Raw genomic sequence first — 16,972 nt, 5'->3', positions numbered from 1 at the left:
ATTTGAGATGAACTTTACCCTTTTCAGTGTCCTATTCTCATGCGGCATAGTACGGCCCTAGCGTATTTCATGCGGAAATCAAGCAAGCAACTTATTAATTTGGAAATTCATTACTTACGACCAATATCGCAGTTGGATTGGCAGTGATGCCCTCACCCAAAGCTTCGTTGCTCGTTGAGGGATTTCCATCTGTGCGCGCATATTTTCGCTTGGGGCCCATTCTGGATCTTTGTCTCCTTTAGATGCGATTTGCACAAGACTTAAGTGCCTTTTACTTAATTAATGTGCCCAATTTGGGGAGAGATAATCTCTTGGGAAAAGGTAAAGTGATTCATGGACAAAGGAGAAAGAGAGGACGCATGTGGACACCCTCTAAGGAGGGGAAGAGAAGAAGAACTCTCTCTCTCTCTCTCTCTCTCTCTCTCTCTCTTTCTCTCTCTCTCTCTCTCTCTCTCTCTCTTTGAGCATGTCATCCCTTCAAGGCTTCCTATGCCCCTTGCGATGAGGAGGGGGGTTTTACAGGGGGAGAGTGATATTATTGGGGGGGGGGGGGGGGGGGGGGGGAAACACAGGGAGAAGGTGGTGTGGTGGCGGCAGTGACCACCACCTATTCTACATGATGGTGGTGGGGGCTCGTAGCCTCCCAGTTGGCCGCGACTGGTTGAGGGAGCTAGGGGGTGGTAGGCCCGTGGCCTCCCCCCTCATCATCATCAACTTGTGTATTGTCGTCTTCTTCCCTCTCATCAACATCATCATGCCGTCTCCCCCTCGCCATCATCTTCCACTTCCTTTTCTCCCCACCACCTATTAATGACGACAGGGGGAGAAAAGATTAAAAATTCTGAATTAACTAAAAAAGGGGGAGGGGGGGGAATTCCTACATGGGCAGGGGCGTTTCATCCTCTCCCCCTTAGAGAACTCGATATGTCCCCATCTTGGAAGAACATGGGAAGACATGTATTAATGGGACTTAAGGCCTGTGGATTAGGACCCACCATGTGAATGTTGCACTACTCTTAATGACTCAAGTAGTGCAACTCATATTATTGCAATTAACTATAGGTACAAGAGTAGGACTTATTCCCAATATAAGTTGTATTACATGTCGATAAAATTCCTAGGATTTCTAATCATCCTAAAGAGATGTAGTAGGTTCTAGGACTTTGGCTTCATCTAATTCCCCTATATATCCATAGGCTGCGCCTATGTAGTTTCGTTTTCTTTGTGGCTCAATATCTTCTGGGAGGGCAAACTGCTTGGACGAGGGTCCTAGCTCATTGCAGTGGTAGCATCGGCGGCTAGGACATCTCCTATGGATGTACCCTCTCTCTTCGCACGTGTGGCATCTTTGGCCCTGATCTAGAGAATCATCATTGTCACAATTGCCCAAATTAAGTTCTTGGACGATTGGCTTCGCTGGAAGTAATGCATCTTGCAAGTCTGTTGGGCACATTGCTTCAAGATGGTGGTTTAGAGGAGTGTTCAGGCCATGGCAAAACTTGGATACTTGTTGCGCAATATCCATAGGCGGTGCGTATTTTAATAGGGTTACAAACTTTGAGTAGTAAGCTTCCCGGGTTAATTCCAGCTGCTTGAGCTTGAAGAATTCATTCAACTTCAAAGTTTGGTAGGTTGGCGGAAGGTATCATCTGCGTACAGCATCTTTCAACTGAGCCCAAGTGACAGCGGCTTCAAAGACACATTGATCTTTGCACCATTGCTTCTACTATATCCACGCAGCCAAGTAACTTAAGTTTGGCTATCATTGCTTGATTGGAAGAGGCAGTTCCCACGATAGAGAAATAGTCATCCATTGACACAATCCATATCTCCGCCTTTGCTATGACATCTATCCCTTCTCCAACAAATGCGGGTGCCTTGACTTGCTTGAGAAGGAATTTCTTCTCTTGCATGTCAGTATTCGTGGGTGCAGAAGGCGCCTAATAATCAAGCCATACCACTTTAGTTATTTTGTTTAGGATATATCTATGAACCATACATTAATCAATCACGCAACATTACAAAGTTTCCCTCTGATACCAATTTTAAGGTGTCACCTATTGGCTGTCCAAGCACGTTTTTAGCGGTCCATCGAGAGACGAATCTAAGCGACGCCACCTAACACTCCCATGGAATGTTACGGGGTTTGACACCTAGGGTTTTTGGAGTGCGCCTTGCAATGGAACGTTCGCGGCCAAACCCACTAGGGGCGACTTGAAATTTGGGTCCCTAGTGGTCAAGGTCTCCTGGCATCATAGTAGTGTCAGGTCCTAGACATCGTACTTTATGTAGAGATACCCAATGCGAAGTAGATCCATGCCGCACTTGGTTCAAAGAGAATGGGAAACGAGAGGGATGCATCGCTCAACCTCTCTGCCTGTAGAGCATAGTCCCATTCCAGTCCCCTACAACGGCATGAATCGGATTTTAGCCTAACAATACCTAAAGGTCCTACGACGGTAGAACCTTGTGAGAAGCCTCCCAATTCTCTGGGACCACCTTGTTGTAGGACGGATCCATCGGGGGTTTTGTCCACCCACTTCCCTCAATAGGCATTCTTTAGTTATCTAATTAGGTCCTATCACATTTATGTGTGACATTTAGAACTAGCTTCCTTAATTAGGACTTTTAGGAAACAAGGTTCGTTCGTGTAATTTACAGCACTGACATGAAAACAGAGCAAGCAAATCTTTTGACAAACAAGTTCCTTAACTTATTTTCCAGTTAATCTTTGTCTCCTTCCCATACAGGAGAAATTATGCATCCCTTCTGCCCTGCAAAAGTAACTAGTCCAAATCACATGGCACTACAAATTTCCATCCTTTATCTAGAATAGGATCTTCCAACGCCATAGACGTTGGGCTCACGGCAGTCTTCAACTCCGTTCTGAACTAGGCAAGGGGTGTCTAGAGCTCCACCTAACCCCAAGCGGCCTAAGAGTGAGACACAATTTCCATGGTTGGCCTTTCCACCACTCGGCCTTCGGCCCATGAATCAAGCTGTACCCTCTTCTCGAGCTAAAGCGCGGTGTAACCTTGGAGATGATCCACCCGCACAAAATATCATTTCCTTAAGAATGAGCCACACTCAAGGCAATTAGCCTAATATCATCTTCCAAGAAAACATTCCTTTATCCCCCTGGGAACTTGTCATCACAGAACTCGCCCATGAATTTACCATCAACCACAAGCACTTGGAATAATCTTCCAACCACAATGCAACAAACAGTTGAATGTAAAAGAATTTAGGGTGTTGTTCGATCAACCATCAACCCATTGTATCTCTTTCAAGCAATGCAATAAAAAGTCAGGATAACATTTCCATCGCATATCCACTCTCCCCCTTGGGGCCAGAGAGCGATATTATGCAGAATTTTTAACTTAACTTTATCTTCCTTTCTCATAAGGCAAAGAATGCGAGACAATTTTGTAACGATAAAAGACTATCTTCCAATGTAAAATATTCCCTAAAATTATTGTGCGAGTTGTAATCAATTCATGGTTTGGCAGCCCAAGGTGACTTCTTGACCATTTTTTAATGTGAAACCTTCATAGGATGGATGCATGACTTCAATGCAAGGTCAATTCGTGTACCATGGATGTACGTTTCATAAAATATTTCCCATGCATGTATCGTCTATGTGCAAAACCCTTAAGGTAATCTCTTGAACCCTAAACAATATTGTCCTAGGTAAGGACTAATCGAAGACTTATTGATGCTTAATACTTTAGAATGTTATATGCTGCTTATGATATGCATGGATTTGTCGCATAGGAACTAGGGGCAATTGACTTCCCTTGATACAAGCACTTCGCGAACTTAATCCTCAAATATTTGAGATGAAATTTACCCTATTCAGTGTCCTATTCTCGTGCGGCATAGTACGGCCCTAGCGTTTCTCAAGCAGAAATCAAGCAAGCAACTTATTAATTTGGAAATTCATTACTTACAACCAATATCGCAGTTGGATTGGCAGTGATGCCCTCGCCCGAAGCTTCGTCGCTCGTCCAGGGATTTCCATCTGTGCGCGTCAATTTTTGTTTGGGGGACTATTTTGGATCTTTGTCTCCTTTAGACGCGATTCGCACAAGACTTCAACGCCTTTTACTCGATTAACGGGCTCAATTTGGGGAGAGAATTGAGCTGCAGGTGGAGGATAAACTCGTGGGAAAAGGTAAAGTGATTCGTGGGAAAAGGGGAAAGAGAGGACACGTGTGGACACCCTCTAAGGAGGGGAAGAGAAGAAGAGCCTTCACACACACACACACACACACACACACACACACACACACACACACACACACACACACACACACAGAGTGTGTCAAGCCCTTCAAGGCCTCCTATACTCCTTGCGATGAGGGGGGGGAGTTATAGGGGGGAGAGTGGTATTATTGGGGGGGAGGGGGGAAGGAGGGGAGAAGGTGGTGTGGTGGTGGCAGTGACCACCACTTGTTTTGCGTTGTGGCGAGGGCTTGTAGCCTCCCAGTTGGCAGCAACTAGTTGAGGGAGCCAGGGGGTGGTAGGCTCGTGGCCTCCCCCTCGTCATCATCGACTTGCTTCTTGTCATCTTCTTCCCTCCCATCAACATCATCACATCGTCTCCCCCCCGCTGTCATCTTCCACTTCCTCTTCTTTCCCCCTTGCCACTTGTCAGCGACGACAGGGGGGAAATATTATTTTTTTAATTAACTAAAAAGGGGGCAGAGATTCCTATGCAGGCGGGGACGTTATAGGAGTGTGTAGTGAGAAATGTATTACATCTCCTAGAACGATTCATTAAAAGAGTGGAACATGTATCATATGTGTTCTATGTATGAGCGGTGCATCTTGGGGCCAATCCTTGAGGTGTAGGAGAGCTGCAGTAGGGCCGTGGCAATCAACCAAGGGGTGCTCCCTTGGTCAATGTTTACATGGTGTATTAGACTGATATGTGTAGGGACTCCTTATGAGGAGTGTGGGAAGGGTTATCCGTTGGATTACAATCCATACAAACGGGAAGTTCTACATCAGACGTTAGGGTAGTATACCCCTTAGACACTCTTGGCCGCGAAGCTGAGGGATGTTTTCGATGAGTAGTAGAGGCCGCCTGGCTAGGTCCATAGAGCCACTGTCGAGCCCTTTTTAGGTCATGATATCTAGCCCCCATCAGTTAGAGGATGGTATGTTGTAGATGAAGCTAACATTGGTTCCCATTAAATTGAATACAGATTGCCAAAAGTTGCTCTTAAATTTAGTATCCTTGTCATAAACAATGATCTATAGTAATCCATGTAATTTAAATATATATTTTATGGATATGGCAATCTTGTCATTAAACCAAACAAGGCTATTTGTAAGCTAAAAGTAAGAGTTTTTCTCCATTATACCTTACTATAATATTTGAAATACATGGCAAGGTTCTTCATTCAACAAATAGGTCTCTTGTAACTCTTCAATCCAATCACCATAATGCTTAGTGATAGTAAGCTGATACTTTGCATATCCACATTCTAGAAAGAGAATCAACCATTATATGATCTTCGCCCTAATTGTAAGTTATGTCAAAATCATAATTTTATAGTGTACCACCCACCTATGCTACTTAGGAGTGAGTTGGAATATGAGAGGAAATATTTGAGAATCTTATGATCATTGAATGAACTCTTGCCATACAAAAAATGGTGTCATTTCTTTATTGCATGGACAATAGCCAACATCTCTTGGTCATAACCATTCATTTTCATCTCCTTATCCATAATCTTGTGACTCTCAAATGCAATAAGACCATGCTTGCGTAAGAAAACTATACCTTTGCTCCATCCACTAGCACCATACTGAATAGTGAACTCTTTAGAGAAGCTAGGAAAAATCAAAAGAGGAGATGAAGTAAGTAATTCGTTCAGTCGATTAAAGCTCTGATAAGCTATGACATCCAAAAAGAAAGCTTCTTTCTTGTGTTTATTAGTGAAACAAGCTATAGTAGTCACATAATGTCTAATGAGTCATTGATAGAATGAAGATAAACGAAATCCACAAAGAGAAGTGGTGCTTGTAAGGGTAGGCTAGTCTCTAATACATTGCACGTTCTTAGTCATAAAAAAACAACCATAAATATAGATGGGTTAGCTATAGTTTCAATGGTCTTGTCAAAAGCACTAGGCAAAGCCCCAACATGCAATCTTTCCCTTTTTCTATGCTTCTTGACAAGTGCATTTACAACATCTTTAACATGTCTCCAATATAATTTAAGCCCCATTTCAATAGAGGGATCTTCCAACAAATAATCTAACTTCTCTTGTAAAGTAGGATGATATGCAGCCTACAAAAACATCTCAAATTTTTAGCACTCAAGAGCCTGCTACTCTATAATATCCAACTATTTAAATTTGCATTCAAACTCTTGTAATGATTCAGTAGCTACAAGTCCTTTATTTAGTTTCTTGACACACTCTTGAAATGTTCTACGAGCAACTACATTGGAATCTTATAGATAAAACTCTTCCCCCATAAGGTGTTCTTAAAAACAAGCCAATCAACATCCTATAGATACAAATCCATAATCCATGTCTTTAATTCTTGCATAGTGATTCACACAAAATATTGGCTCTATACAAACTGAGCCACCATAGAATTCACTCTCTAGTGTATACAAATGCAAGTATGCTAATACATTTCGGCCATTAAATAGTTTTATATATTGCTCAGTAGTGTATATAAAGCCTTAACCATTGCCAATTCCAATTTTGTAGAAGCATGTATCCATTATTGTTGTTGTTGTCTATTGCTACCTATAAAATCATATTCATATTCTACACCAACTGCAAAATAACATCACTTGAACTCGATCCTAATCTATCTCCCATGTTGCACACTTTCGACAGCTTTCATTTTGGGTTCACCAAAGATATTGGGGGATAAAGGGATAAAGGCCAAAACCACACACCAAAGGATTTTGCAACCAAGGTTTTATATTATTGTCAAGTACAACAATGCAAGAACAATTTAGTCCTTGTTGAGACAATCGATTAGCTCAAAATTAATAGCCCAATATAAACCTTGACCTTGAATAAGAAGAGATCAAAACCTTGTTGTACATATGTATTATGTGATAGGCAAAAGCATCAAATCTCTATACGTGCATGAATCTTGATGACGTAAGGTCAATCTCATCACCTAGAAGCAATATCAATTAATAGAACTAGATAAAGATGACAGAAGCCTTGTATGGGCCTTATTTCTGTAATGTAACCATGCTTTTACTATGTATTAAAGTAGCATTAAATTGCTTTATTTTTATTGTGTATTAAAGTAGCCCTATTTTTACTCTCGGGGGATGGACCTATAAGAAATCATCTATATAATATGCATTCAAAGGGTATTAAGAAATACCATTTGTTTACATGCTATAAGGCCATAAAATGACCCTTTTTACTTTGTTAAACTTATGGATTTTTTCTAAATTGTAATTTAACAAATTATTTTATAAATATAATACTATAAATTTTACTAAATGAAATGCCCTTTCTTTTGAACTCATGTGGTATCTTACATGTTTTATAAGGTGCACCCTTGGGTTTTTACTATGTATTAAAGTAGCACTAAATTGCTCTTAAGCCACTCTAAAATCTCACAAAAGTATAACTTTGACAAGTACAAAGCATTCCTCTATCCACTTGGAAGCAATTTCAATCGATAGAATTGGTCAATGATGAAGAAAACCTTATATAGGCCTTATTTTTGTATTTTAGCCTTGCTTAAAATGTGTATTACAACATCACTAAAAGGCTCATATGTTGCTCTAAAAGCTCTCAAGCTTATGTCTTTCATAAGTACAAAGTATCTCGCTATGGTAGAGAGTGAAATCCTTTGCACGAATGATCCTGGAGGCAATGGAAGAAGACAAAATCCTTGTAGATAGTAAACTACCCTAATGTATACCCTATTTTATCTTGCACATCTCAACCAAATGAAGAACATCAGCCCCAACATATGTCAAAAAATGCGTTGGGTTTCTCTTTCCTCTCCCTGCATTTGATCTTTCTCACTTCCTTTGCTCCCTAAGTTTCCCCCAAAACCATACATCATGCCACATGCAAACCAAACTTAACAAGTTCTTCTCTTGATTTAGCCACAAAGTCAACTTTTAGACGCTTAAAAGTTCTTGTAAAATAAGTTAATGCACTAAGTAAATCTCCCATAAGCTTGTCTCCTCATACCCTATAGGCACAACATGAAAACTTTGCAGGTACAGATAATCATCCAGTTTCAAAGCTTAGGCCAAAAATCTCATAACACAGTGGTAGAGGTAATAGAGCAAATGTACTCATGCCAAATGGGCGAACAACCAAAGAGATACCCACTAGTATATTCCACCTTGTTGGGGGATTTTAAGTGTATGGCCAAAAGTCATAAAGACTTGGGTAATAAGGCTAGTTACACACCAAGTGACAGATGGCTAACCCCGCCCAGAGTGTGGGCATGCACTTTTTGAAATTGGGCCCGAACATGGGCATCATACCTTTACACACTAAATGGATACAGTTTGGAAAAAAATAAAAGTGTACCCTTCTCCACCACTTTACAAAGTGGGTAGGGGAGACTCCTCCAAAAGTGGGTGGGGAGTTCACCTGTTTAGCATGTAAATCATAGGTCATGTCCTCTCTAGTGTGTAAAGGACTGCGGACGCCCAACCCTTCAATAAGTGTTTTGATTGGTTAAAGCTTACAAGTGGGCGTCCATTGTTTGGTGTGTAACCAGCCTAAGAGCTCAGGATAGGGAGAAACAATTATAGACTTGCAACAAAGAAGAGAAGAGTTGATATTTATGAAACAAGGGTTCAAGATGTAGGGCTTAAAACCGATCTTTATTTCGTAAAAGCATCCAAGGTTCATAAATCTGAGTCATAATCAACATATAAATCCTTATGGCATCTCTATTTCATCATGGACATGGTCAATATAAGCCCAAAATCCATACACACAATTATGGTATGATTAAGTACCATATAATGCTTTTATGCTTCAAGAATAGTCCTGTTCTATAATAGCTCAAAACACATATAGAATTCCCTTCATAAGAGCAAGATCAGTCCCAACAAATCTTCCAAAATCCTTGTTTTAATCTTCAAGATATCATATATACAAGAAGGCTTCAAAATAATCCACTTATCTTGTCAAAACAAGGCTTTTATGAGCATGTAGATGTAAGAGAACATGTATAGTAGTAGTGCTTCCCTATGGTAGATCAACCCATCTACCTTCAAAATTCATTATTTAGGAGCAAGGACAACCCATAAGAACTCAAATCCTTGCTGTGATTGTTATACCAACATACATACATGTTGGTATAAAAAAAGTCCATAACATGTATAAAAAAAGTCCATAGATCTCTTCTAAACAAACAATTCAAGAGCAAGTAAATATAGAGAAATAAGTATTAAAGCAATGCTACCTTGTTTCTCTGCACATACAACAATATATTTTAGCATACATGAGATTTCAAAGTGGCCCTTGATTAGCCTTGAAGTATCTCCCAATGTTTAGCTTCATACATGTTTAGCTTCATACATGTAAAGTATCTCCCAATGTTTAGCTTCATACATGTAAAGTATGCCTATAGAATGCTTCTTTCTTCTGTCTTGACTAAGAAAAGCCATCTCCATCCAAAAGCCTCCAAAATCATGCCTACGTTAGCCCAAAGATAGGTGCCAATGACCTAGCATAGTAGCCCCATGTTTTTCTTCTGCCATATATTTTTTTTCATAAAAAGCATGCCTAACACTCAACTACAATCCTCTTTTTCTTTAAGTATAGGCACTATGCCTCTTGGTGGTTTGAGACATATAAAAGAATCAATGATTTCTTGGCATGATGGAAACTTGGCAAAGAACCTTTGATAGGTTACTTAATTGGCTTAACAATTCATGTAGGCAGGTAGCTATTGCCCTATATGAATATAGGCAAGACACTAGTGTAGATAGATTTTTCCATTGCTTTCCTCCATTGGACTTGTCGTTACACGATAACATTAGTATCCTATGGGATTGTAACAATTGTTTGGATAGCTTGCAACAACATGGACTTTCCTCACAATAATCGGGGGGAGTTCGTTAAATCGTAGGTGTCGGGAATATACTTTGAAACATGGGCAAGGGACTGCATCTATGTAAGAAAATGGTTAGTCATGTACGTGGCCCTTTACAAGGACTCTCGAGTTGAGGCAAAAGCTTCCATATTAGTGTTCACGAAAGGTTTAATGTAAAATAAATTGCAAAAATGTCAAAACCCCCTAATTCAAAAAAGAAGGTTTACAACATTGAACTTTCTAAGAATTTTAATTATAAAAATATGCAATTCTATTAAAAAATCCCTTATAAATTTGAGTTAAAGAACATTATATCTACTACCAAAATTATTTTTTGTGAACACTATCAATAGTTGTTCCCTCTTCTTGCCATCTTTCATTGAGGACACAGCGGATCATATGTTGGATTGCTAGGCTGGACTTGTCACATGAGGCAAAAGTTTCCATAGCTATTCTCTCCCCCTGTTGCAGTTTTGTCATTGAAGGCACTCCGGCCAAAGGGGCAACCATGTTGCTGCGATGTTAGGCCATGACAAGTACTTGTCACTTGAGACAACAACTTCCATATCTATATTTCCTCTGATGGAGGGCACTCGGACGAGAGGCGGGACCGGAGGCTATAACCATGCTGCTGCCGTGTTTCTTCTTCTTCTTCTTGAACGATCTGTCGGATGCATTCGAATGTCGAGCAGCTGTCGAGTGAGGTGGGGAACTTGGTCTGCCTCCTGCAGAAGTGTAGGCGCAACAGGGACGCGCAGCACGCCAAGCGGTTGTCTGACTATCTGCTCCATCGTCACCCTCATCTTCTCCAAAACCACACTGCCCTAGGTAATCATCTAGTGCCGCTCCTTGTGGAATGCAGGGCCCTGCCTCTTGCCCAGCACGTGTTCGACTGCCTGCCCCATCGCAATGTCTACTCTTGGACGTCCCTCCTCTCGGGGTATGTCGACATAGGCCAGTCCGAACTTGCCTTGTCCCTGTACCACAACATGCTGCAGGACCATACTTCTCCTAACAATTATACATTCGTTGTCCTTTTGAAAGCTTGTACTAAGATCCAGGACGCAGAACGAGACAAAGAATTACATGCAGATATTGTCAAATTTGGCCTAGAAAGGGATCTGTTTGTTGCCAACACTCTGGTGGACATGTACGGGAAATGCGGCTCACTTACTGAAGCTCATCAAGTACTTCTGCGGCTTCCTGTTCGAGATGTTGTTTCGTGGAATGCATTGATTGGGGGATGTGTTGAACATGGACATGGGCAGGTCGCAATAAATCATTTTGAACAGATGCAGCAAGAGGGAATATGTGCCACAGAGTTCACATTTGCATCTATTCTGAAAGCCTGTGGAACTAGAGGAGCCCTAGATATAGGCAATTTACTGTGTGCTGATATTGTCAACAAAGGATTTGAAAGGGATCTTTTCATTGGTAGCACAATGGTGGACATGTACGTTAAATCTGCCTCACTTGCAGAGGCACATAAAGTATTTGGCATGCTTCCAGTTCAAGATGCAGTCACATGGACAACATTAATTGCTGGATATGCTGAACATGGGCTTGGTGAACAAGCCTTAGACTGCTTTGAACAGATGCAGCAGCATAATATTTCTCCAGCTGTTGCAACACTGGCATGCAGCTTAAAAGCCTGTGGTATCATTGGAGCTTTGGAGAAAGGCCAAAATTTACATTGTGAGGTTATCAGAAGAGGATGTGAAGCACATACTTCTGTAGCCACTTCCTTGGTTGACATGTATGGTAAATGTGGCTCTCTAGCAGAAGCAGAGGGTGTGTTCAAAAGGATGCCTGTTCAAGATGTTGTAGCATGGAATGCATTGATAAAAGGCTACGGTGAAAATCATGAAGGTTACATGGCTATAAAATGTTTTGAGGAGATGCAAAAGCAGGGCCTGAAGCCTACTGCTACAACTTTCACGTGCCTTCTTGCTGCATGTAGCCATTCTAGCCTTGTTTTCATGGGTCAGGAGTATTTCAAATTGATGATAGAGCGCTATGGGATTGAACCCACGGTTGACCATTATCTTTGTATGGTGGATCTTTTAGCACGATCAGGATGTGTTAAGGAAGCCCATAAGGCTGCTGAAGCAATCCAGTGGCTTCAATCTGAAGATGTTTTGAGGGCTTTGCTTACCGCATGCAAAACTCACGGGGATGTGGGTATGGGATTGAAATGTTTTGAGCAGCTTGTCCAAGTGAATCATGTGAATGCTACCACCTACATGATCATGGCACAAGTTTACGCTAGTACTAGCCTATGGGACACCCATGGAGTGACAATAAGGGAGAGTGAAAGGACTGGAGGATATGGATTACATTATGGAAACAACTGTAGCTAAGCCATGCAAGAGAGTGCATATGGATAGATCTTTCCTCTCATGGGCATGTTATGATGGCGATTTCTGTATGGTAGACCTTGAAGAATGTCCACGTCATGAAAAAAGCAGAATGATTTATGCTAATTCTCATTGGTGAGTTTCAGGCTGGTTTTAGGGAATGCAGGTCCTTCCTTGTTCTTACCAGATTATTGTTCAGGTTGAAGTGTTTTGAGCGGTGGGCCCCCAGGTGGTTGTATTTAGGAAATTTGTTCACCAAGACTCCCTTGATAAGTTAAATGGGAAACAGGGAGAAATATGGAAAGGCTGCAAAGGATAAAACATCCAGAAAATGGCTAAAGGTCCAGACTAATTAACAGAAATTAGTGCGGATGTGGAGCAAGCCAGGGCAGGATTTGCCACAGTTGTGGGTGCATTGATGAGTTGATCAATGTAGAACACCTACAACAATGAGGGGCTTATGTTAGTAGTCATGTTTGTCATGCCTGTGAGCCTCAGTTTGAGTCAGATGAGGACTTTAGGAGCTCAGACCTGCCTATCACTTGTTTTGATGGAGGAGATAGCTCATTCTAGATCACTCAGTTTATTGCATTTCAGTACATTTTCTCCTCCAGTCGGGATTTTATGTGCATTTCTCGGGGTAGTTTCTGCATTCTTCAGCCTGCCTCACTTGCCGGACATTGTCCACCCTTTTTGGGATTTTTCTGAGCATTTCTGACATTTTTACCAATATTAAATGCTGGTTGGACATATTTTAGGCCCCAAGTTTTAGGTCGGCCAGTTTTTGGGATTTTTCGCTATTTATAGTCACTTTCCACTTAGCAGTCAGTTAGATTATCATCTTCCCTCCTTCCTTGGCAGGTGCACACTCTCACTCCGTCATCTTCCTCTGTCTTCGGTGCTGCCGTCATCATCAGCCTGATCTGGTGCCCTCACTGATGTTGTGGGCTGCGTGCAAGGACTGATTAGTCCTCTTGTATTCAGCATGTGTTCCTTGTTCAGTGCAGGTTTCTTTTCTTATTCTCTTGCAGATTGTCTCTCTCTTTCTCTGTGTTCGAGTTCCTTTTTCCGTTGTGCACCCTCACAGCTCATGGGTTGGTGCTTGTGTGCTTTGTGTTGGGTTTTGTTGCATAATAGACTTGAGGAGAGCGTGTGCGCTCCAAGAATGGGCTGAGAATAAGACAGAGATCATGCAAGAAAAAAAGACCTGATGTATAGCTGATCAAAAATCACTTGATTACAATGAGAATGCTTTCCTTTACAGTTTGTGAGGAGCGTTTCAAGAGAGCCTCCTGAACTGTCTTGCAATGGCAGGTTCTTGGTTAAGTGGGTGAGGTAACTAAGGTAAACGATTGGCTGGTTAAAATAGCCTGGCTGGAGTGAACAATGCATGAAAGCATCTTCTGTTTGAGTGAAATGTGTGTGCCACACGTGTCTGTTTGAGACAATCCATGTGCATGTATGGCTGGGGAATGAGAGGGGGGTGATCACTTGGTGCCTACCCTTAATCTCCTTGCTCATTCCCATCTTGTGCATGGCTCCATGCTTGGTCCCCAGCTTTGTGGCATCATCCATGGCATCGACTACTTGCAGCTGCAGAGATTGCCTTTCGCCATGGCTAAGGACTCTAGGTTGCTGGTATGCATGGGATTGAAATTCTGCTGGTTGATGTTGTGATTGACATTGCCTTCCTTGTCTTACACTTCTGGTACACTGATGGTTTGGTGTACTGGTGTTCGTGGAGGATCCTGCCCCCTTTGCTGCAGGACCGCTGTTGCAGAGATCATCTGTGGCTGAGCATCATGTTCTGGCATGGTTGATTCTGTATGTTGGTTGAGCGGTGCATTGATATGTGCTGTTTATGTGGCCTCTATGTTTCTTGTCTTAGGTTGTCTGGTATTGCTGCATGGAGGGCCATTGCATGTGTGTGATGGTCAATCTTGTCTTTCCTCAGGGTCTTGGTGAGAGCATTTGCAGTCGTTGCTTGTGTGGGGCAGTATTGTCACTTTATGGTTCCCTCTTCTGCCTTTTCTTTGATGAAAGGGAATCCGATGTTTATGTGTGTAACTCTGTTGCTTGACCCTGCATGAGTGGCCATGGCAATTGTGTTTTAATAGCCAGACAAAATGCTAATTGGAGAAACATCTTCTGTATGCAGGTTCATCTCATGGATGAAGGCTCCGAGCCAAAGGCTCTTCCACATTCCTTTTGCCAACTCTGCTCCAGCGATTGCTGTCCTACACGATGGCACCTCCCCTCCGGCATCAGGACCACATGGGTGGTGGAGTAGCAGGTGGCTGCATTTCCTGCCTAATCAGGATCGACTATGCATGTCAGGTTCCCCTGTTGTTGCCAATGCAGACAACGTTTGGGTCTCTCAGGATGGCTAACTGCCTCCTGTGTCTTACAGGCTGCCTGAGTTCTCGTTATGCTGGTGTCATGCTATAGGTGCAAATGCCTCTTTATAATCTATCCCCACTTGCATGGCTGTAACCTTCTGCAAGCAATCGTGCTTTTACCTACAGATTCACCATCAGCCCCTGTTTCATCTTAAAAAACCCACTTGCATTCTATAGCCAACTCCTCTTCGATGGCCTGCTCCCACCTGTCCCATTCCAGGCTGCTTTGTGCTTCCTTGAGGCTCACTGGCTGGTCTGTGTCCCTTGTTATCGCAATGCAGATGAAGGTTGGGTCTCTCAGGGTGGCTAACTGCCTCCTGTGTCTGACAGATCTCTTGAGTTCTCTTGTCATACTGGTGTAATAAATCTGCCTTTCTGCTTCCTGCATGGGCAGTTGCCGGTGCTCCTCCTCGACATTGTACGTTTGAGGGTCGTCTGTCTCATTATGTTGATCCATTGTATGTTTGCAACCTGCCCCCTCTCCCACAACTATCTTGCTCTCTTTCCTCAGCAATTGCATTTGCTGTCCTTCCTTTGCCTTGCACTGGAATTTTTTCCCATTAAATCTTACTTTGTAATCTGAAATTTTTTGCTTTTTCTCTTCCATATTCGGTATCCCTCACCGATCTCTCGATATCTCACCATTAGCCCCTTCTTGCAGACTGGTTCGAGCTTGTGTTGGTCTGCTTAGGAATCATCACTAAGGCCCTGTGTCCAAAAATTCTGATGTGGCTTAGAGGGAATGTGACTTGACCTTACCTCTTTGGCATCTTCATGGGTACCAGTAGGGCCGAAAAATGTAAAAAATAGCACTTTTGTTAATCCATGGATTAAGGAAAGGACCAAAAAGATTTTACCACGTGGACAAAAATATGGTATTCTTGTCTCCTCTGCTTTTGAGATAGTAGAGTTTATTTTGTGGTTTTTCCCTCCTGTTTAGCCGAAATCTTCAAACCTTGACAAGTTTTGGTAGTCTTAACGGCTCCTATTAACTAATAAAAGCTGACAAAACCTCTGACAAAGACGTGACAAAGTTAAGTTAATTAAGACCATTTTGAAAGTCGGAAGAATTTTCAAAGTTCTTGGCGCTCGTAGTATTTTTAATTTGTCTCCTTGACCTCTCTCTTTAGGTTTCTTTCTCTGCATATTGTTTGCATACTCATCTTTTACATGGCCTCCATAAGGTGTCCTTCTCATTCCATAAACTCTTGCACCATATATAGCAAGATCGCAAATGGAGAATGAGAGCCTAAAACATTTACTATAAATGATTGGGTTACAATACTATCATCTTGCAGGGGCTCTCACAGAGTGAAAAAAACTAAATAAGAAGATATCAAATATCATTGAAAGGGATGTTGGTTTACTTTGCACTTGGCTCCACGGAAATGTTTTTTTCAACAAGTACACTGTAAGTTTGAGTTGTAAAATATACGTAAGTATATGGCTTTATTTGAAGCATATGTTAAATAATGAATTGTTGGTTGTAGATATCTTTCCATCAAGTTTCGAGTGGCAACCCGTGGAGAGCCTCACCGGAACATTTCATGCCATTCATAAAGAATTTGCAGCATTATTTATGTTAATCAGATCACGAGTTTTTTTCATGAAAGTGAAATTTTTGTGTATTATGCACAATGTGGTTCTTTCAAGAGCAGGTGTATATGGATACCTTGAAGATTTGCAGTTACCAAGCCTCTCATCTTTGGATTGGGAGATGCTTGATGAAGCAACAGTGGAGAGTTTTAAACTCAAAATTGCTTAAGATATTCAAAAGGCTATGACTCTTGGAAGGATCTCGAGAAGAGTACGCTTATCGTGGTTTTTATCCTTGCATATTTTTGTAGCTTGCTTTAAAATAGCATGTTTACAACGGATGAAGGTTTCATGGCTAAGCAAAATTTTTTAAGAGGAAGATTTGAATAATTTAAGGTCTATATTAAAAAGTTCAGGAATCTGACCACAAAGGTGACTTTATAAGGTGCAGTGTATGCTCTCAATTATTGGGTTTATCCTATAATATATCTTGACAATTTTTTATCATAGGGTTTGATTACAAAAGATACAAACTTAGATTGGTTACTTGGGTTCCTTTAGATTTAGATGTCGATTGTAAGACATTGAAACTTACAATGCAAGTTACCGCACAAG

The 16,972-nt window shown here is 41.6% G+C and overlaps 1 protein-coding gene across 5 annotated transcripts; it reads left to right on the top strand.

Moving 5' to 3' along the window:
- The first annotated feature begins 10,474 nt into the window (after positions 1 to 10,474).
- Positions 10,475 to 16,659, top strand: LOC148024871 (putative pentatricopeptide repeat-containing protein At3g15130). 5 transcript variants are annotated; one of them, XM_087694543.1, is made up of 2 exons: positions 10,475 to 12,557; positions 16,312 to 16,659. In XM_087694543.1, exon 1 carries the CDS (start codon positions 10,737 to 10,739, stop codon positions 12,423 to 12,425), a length of 1,689 nt encoding a protein of 562 aa, XP_087550669.1. In that variant the 5' UTR covers positions 10,475 to 10,736; the 3' UTR covers positions 12,426 to 12,557; positions 16,312 to 16,659. The 5 variants fall into 5 exon arrangements, with proteins under 5 accessions (XP_087550669.1, XP_087550665.1, XP_087550666.1 ...); XM_087694539.1 differs by lacking the exon at positions 16,312 to 16,659 and adding an exon at positions 14,833 to 16,249 and having other exon boundaries at positions 10,475 to 14,715; XM_087694540.1 differs by lacking the exon at positions 16,312 to 16,659 and adding an exon at positions 14,581 to 15,721 and having other exon boundaries at positions 10,475 to 13,766.
- Positions 16,660 to 16,972: the final 313 nt, after the last annotated feature.

The sequence above is a fragment of the Lygodium microphyllum genome, chromosome 15 (genome assembly GCF_053477565.2).
Source record: "Lygodium microphyllum isolate KBCC chromosome 15, Lygodium_microphyllum_v1.1.10, whole genome shotgun sequence".
NCBI classification, from domain to species: Eukaryota; Viridiplantae; Streptophyta; class Polypodiopsida; order Schizaeales; family Lygodiaceae; genus Lygodium; species Lygodium microphyllum.
Note: the sequence above shows the minus strand (reverse complement) of the source record. Positions and strands in the feature narration are given on the sequence as shown.

Coding starts and splice junctions, on each gene's coding strand:
- LOC148024871 (XM_087694543.1), top strand. CDS start 10,737: ATGCATTCGAATGTCGAGCAGCTGTCGAGTGAGGTGGGGAACTTGGTC.